Source organism: Olea europaea, unplaced genomic scaffold (assembly GCF_002742605.1).
Source record: "Olea europaea var. sylvestris unplaced genomic scaffold, O_europaea_v1 scaffold11925, whole genome shotgun sequence".
NCBI lineage: Eukaryota > Viridiplantae > Streptophyta > Magnoliopsida > Lamiales > Oleaceae > Olea > Olea europaea.
In genome coordinates this window covers 1-3,521 of record NW_019229340.1, presented here as the reverse complement: position 1 = coordinate 3,521, position 3,521 = coordinate 1, and the positions used below count along the sequence as shown (strand labels likewise).

Here is a 3,521-nt window from a genome sequence, read left to right as displayed (position 1 = left end):
AAATACAAAATAATTAAAAAAATACATATCGGATACATATTGAAAATTTTTAAAAATATAAAAATATATAAAATAAATAAAAAAAAAGTATCCGGGACATATAGAAGGGCATCGGGGCTTCGGTACGTATCGGATACAGGTACATAAAATGTTTACAAGAATTGGTACTTCTTAGGTTCTACAAGTGAATTTTGAAAATTGTCACTGTATTTTATGCATAAAATAGATAATTATTCAGATAAGTATGTAGAAACTTACAGTTTTCATGAACAACTGGAATAATGTTTGAGGCTGTTAATGGGGTATCTTTGGCCTTGGATACATCAGAAAGTATCTTTCCGCTATTGTTCTGATCAAACCAGTCTTCCATAAACCGTGCAGCAGCTCCTTTGTTGTCCCCGCTTACCAATGTGTTTGTACGACTCATAGAAGTTCCATGGGTAGCAAACCAATTGAAGCTACCGACTGGACCCCATTCATCATCAACAAACTTCAAAAGCGTCATATCTTTATCGACATCATATTTGTATTTCCTGCGTTCTTCTGCAGGATTATTGAGATAAGCACTCGGACTACGATTAACCCCAGCATCTAATAGTTCACCTGCAGTTTGAGGCCAAAACAGATCACAACAATATATAGAGGTCAAAAAGAGGGAGTACCCACAATTTCTTCAAGATACCATTCATACACTCATAAGCGTCATTTCCTGGAAACTGGCATAACAGTTTGAACCATAAAATCAAACACAAAGCAGGCTAAACAAAGTGATCCATAGCTATCCTGCTATTGATGGCACTTAATAATGTGCAGTTGAACAATTGAAGTGAAAATGAGCAGTTGTTTTGAAAACAATCAAAGACCTTGAGCATGAGGCAGGCTAATCAAGGTATGTTTAAGTTCAATTCAAGATAGGCAAACATAAAGAAACTTGTTAAATGGGGGAAAAAAAGGTTAGTTAAAGACATTACGCTCTTAGTTAACAAATATATATCCTTAAAATGTATAATCTACATGAACTAAGGAATATGTAGAACCAATTCTATAGTATTTCCCTGTGGAACAATAGCATAGTTAGCAAACATCACCCAAGGAAATATCATATGCCAAATGAATCAAATGAAAAATTACTTGATGAGACGAGTATAACTTATGATTTCCTCAAACTTATGTCCATAGCGAACATGCTTTGGCAGCAAAATAACATACTGCACCCGAGCTTCAGAGTGTTCATTAAGGATACTCTATTTAGTAAAATACGGCCTACAAAATGCTGGAAGATGGGTACCCAGAAGATCCATTTATAACAACACAATACGAGAAGGAAAACATGTTCAAAGAGAACCCGGAGGCTGGATTTGAACGATTAATTGGTTGGAATTATTTCTCTAATGCAGATTTCATGTGACAGAATGGAAAGACTAATTACTAAAGAAAAATCTTAAGAGTTTCCTTACACATATATGCATGAAAGAGTGACAACTCAATCAAACATAAATAAGAAAACTACAATTCATCATGGATTATGAGTCTAAATATCAAATTCTATTACCTTTATTCACATATATTGATCCAGGACGAAGGTTACTGTGAGCTTGTACAATGCTCTGCTCTATTCCATCAACAAGAGCATCGAAAGATTGACGCACAAAACCAAGTGATGTTACGATATATACAACATATTGAAGATAACCACCAGGGCCAGCATGCGTGTGAATTCCGCTAATAGCAACATTACTTTCTGTGTAAAGATTTCCGTACCTAGAAAAGCAACAAGGATATAATTAATTCAATATCCACAATATTAACAACACAGAAAGTGTCTACAACAAATAGCAAAAATTTAAACCTTATTCCCAATAAATTGGGGTTGTCTAGATGAATCCTTATCTTCCGTTCCGCTCTATTCTTCACTAAAAGCTAGAACTACTGAGATATTTAAAGCAACAATATTCTAATTTACTTTTTGTTTGAGCAAGTATTACCGACTCGAAGTATGGAAAATCACTTAGGCTCCACAATATATAGCAAATCCAGGTGGGATGCTGAGGGTAAAACTTAATTTGACTACCTTGATTTCAACCTCTCGAGTAATTTAATTGTCACCAGTTGTGAGGCCATGCAAGCATCGAGATTCACAAATACAACCCGATTTCCCTGTGGTTCTGCTACAATGAAAGCACGGGCTCGCAACCTAAAGTGAACTCCGGATGCGATCTGGTCTGTGTTAGCGTATCCCATCATGTTGACATCAGCTGCGGGCCCCGTAATGTCATAGCTACCGAGCCCAATTAAGTACTTGGAAGCTGAGAATGCTACTCTACTGTTCTCTAGCAGGAGTAACAGCAATATTGGTAACCAAATCATTCGAAGTGATCCAGCCATCATGCTCTACCAAGTAGCCAGAGTATACCTCAATAAGATGTCACAGTTTCCTTCATTAATGACATAATCCGTGTAAATATTTCTTTATATCATAAACAAACATATTAAGAAACCAAAACCACACTTGATTAGTATTAGGAATAAGAAAAAGTATTATACGTCCAACAAGGGGGAAATGAAGGGTTCAATATAATCATCTAAATAAAATGATCAACAAATGGAAATATAGAGACTTGAGTCAAATTCAACTGCTTACAGCAGAACTCCAAGTAGTAAGAATGGCTAAGCATTATATAAATCTACAAATATTGACAATAATCATGCTTTTGTTGAGATATGTACATTCAGCTGAAAGGGTAACGATTAAAAAACAAATAATTGTCAGCATCTGACTGAATGCGTATGCCATGGACTGTCTGGAATACGACCTAATGTCGGATAAATGACAAAGCACCAAAGAGAGTTCATTCAAATTTTGCGTTACGATTAGGTAATTACATGATTTTGATTGAAACTCAATTACTAAATCAATTCAAAACATTCAAATAGGACTAAAATACAAATTTTATATTCCTATACGTAATGCATAAATTCTCACAAACATTGTAAAAAGATTGGTTTTGTTAAGTTAAAATCCCATGTTAATTATATATGAAGAAGTTTCCCTTTAAAAGTTCCTCCACTAACAAGAGGTGGCATTTCACGATTGGGGTTCTCAAACAAGCTACTAGTCTGATAAGGGCAAAATGGCACGTTGATTAAATACTAAAACAAATACAAAACCCATAGACAAACATGAGAGAGCTTCAACAATTTACCTTGGCATACAGCAGGAATCCAGAATTCCCGATGAATGAAATCTGATAACTAAATTTCCTGCTTCACTCCACGATTTCGTATTCAAGTGCGTGTTGCGTATGAGATATGAAAGATGAAAGAAACCCCAGAGTATTTTAATGAGATGAAGTGGCGGAGAAGTGAAGAATGTGAACATATCTTGTTCCCATGGGCAGATTCCAACCTTTCAGCAGTATTCTTCATTGAATTCACACAACTGTACAAATGATAATTCTTTTTCGATTCGTAATAGACAAAAAATTGATCAATATTTAAGAATAACATTATTTTCTCCTCCA

The 3,521-nt window shown here is 35.1% G+C and overlaps 1 protein-coding gene across 1 annotated transcript; it reads right to left on the bottom strand.

Moving 5' to 3' along the window:
• Nucleotides 1-97: 97 nt before the first annotated feature.
• Nucleotides 98-3,470, bottom strand: LOC111374017 (neutral ceramidase-like). Its single transcript, XM_022996624.1, has 4 exons — nt 3,204-3,470; nt 2,072-2,435; nt 1,553-1,761; nt 98-603 (listed from the first exon to the last, which is right to left on the bottom strand). Exons 2-4 carry the CDS (start codon nt 2,386-2,388, stop codon nt 212-214), a joined length of 918 nt encoding a protein of 305 aa, XP_022852392.1. The 5' UTR covers nt 2,389-2,435; nt 3,204-3,470; the 3' UTR covers nt 98-211.
• Between the last annotated feature and the right edge of the window lie 51 nt (nt 3,471-3,521).

Excerpts from the sequence above, each read along its gene's own strand:
- LOC111374017 (XM_022996624.1), bottom strand. The coding sequence starts at position 2,388 with ATGATGGCTGGATCACTTCGAATGATTTGGTTACCAATATTGCTGTTA. Across the intron at positions 1,762-2,071 it reads CTCGAGAGGTTGAAATCAAG|GTACGGAAATCTTTACACAG; the intron begins GTAGTCAAATTA and ends TTGCTTTTCTAG. Across the intron at positions 604-1,552 it reads ATCAATATATGTGAATAAAG|GTGAACTATTAGATGCTGGG; the intron begins GTAATAGAATTT and ends CTCAAACTGCAG.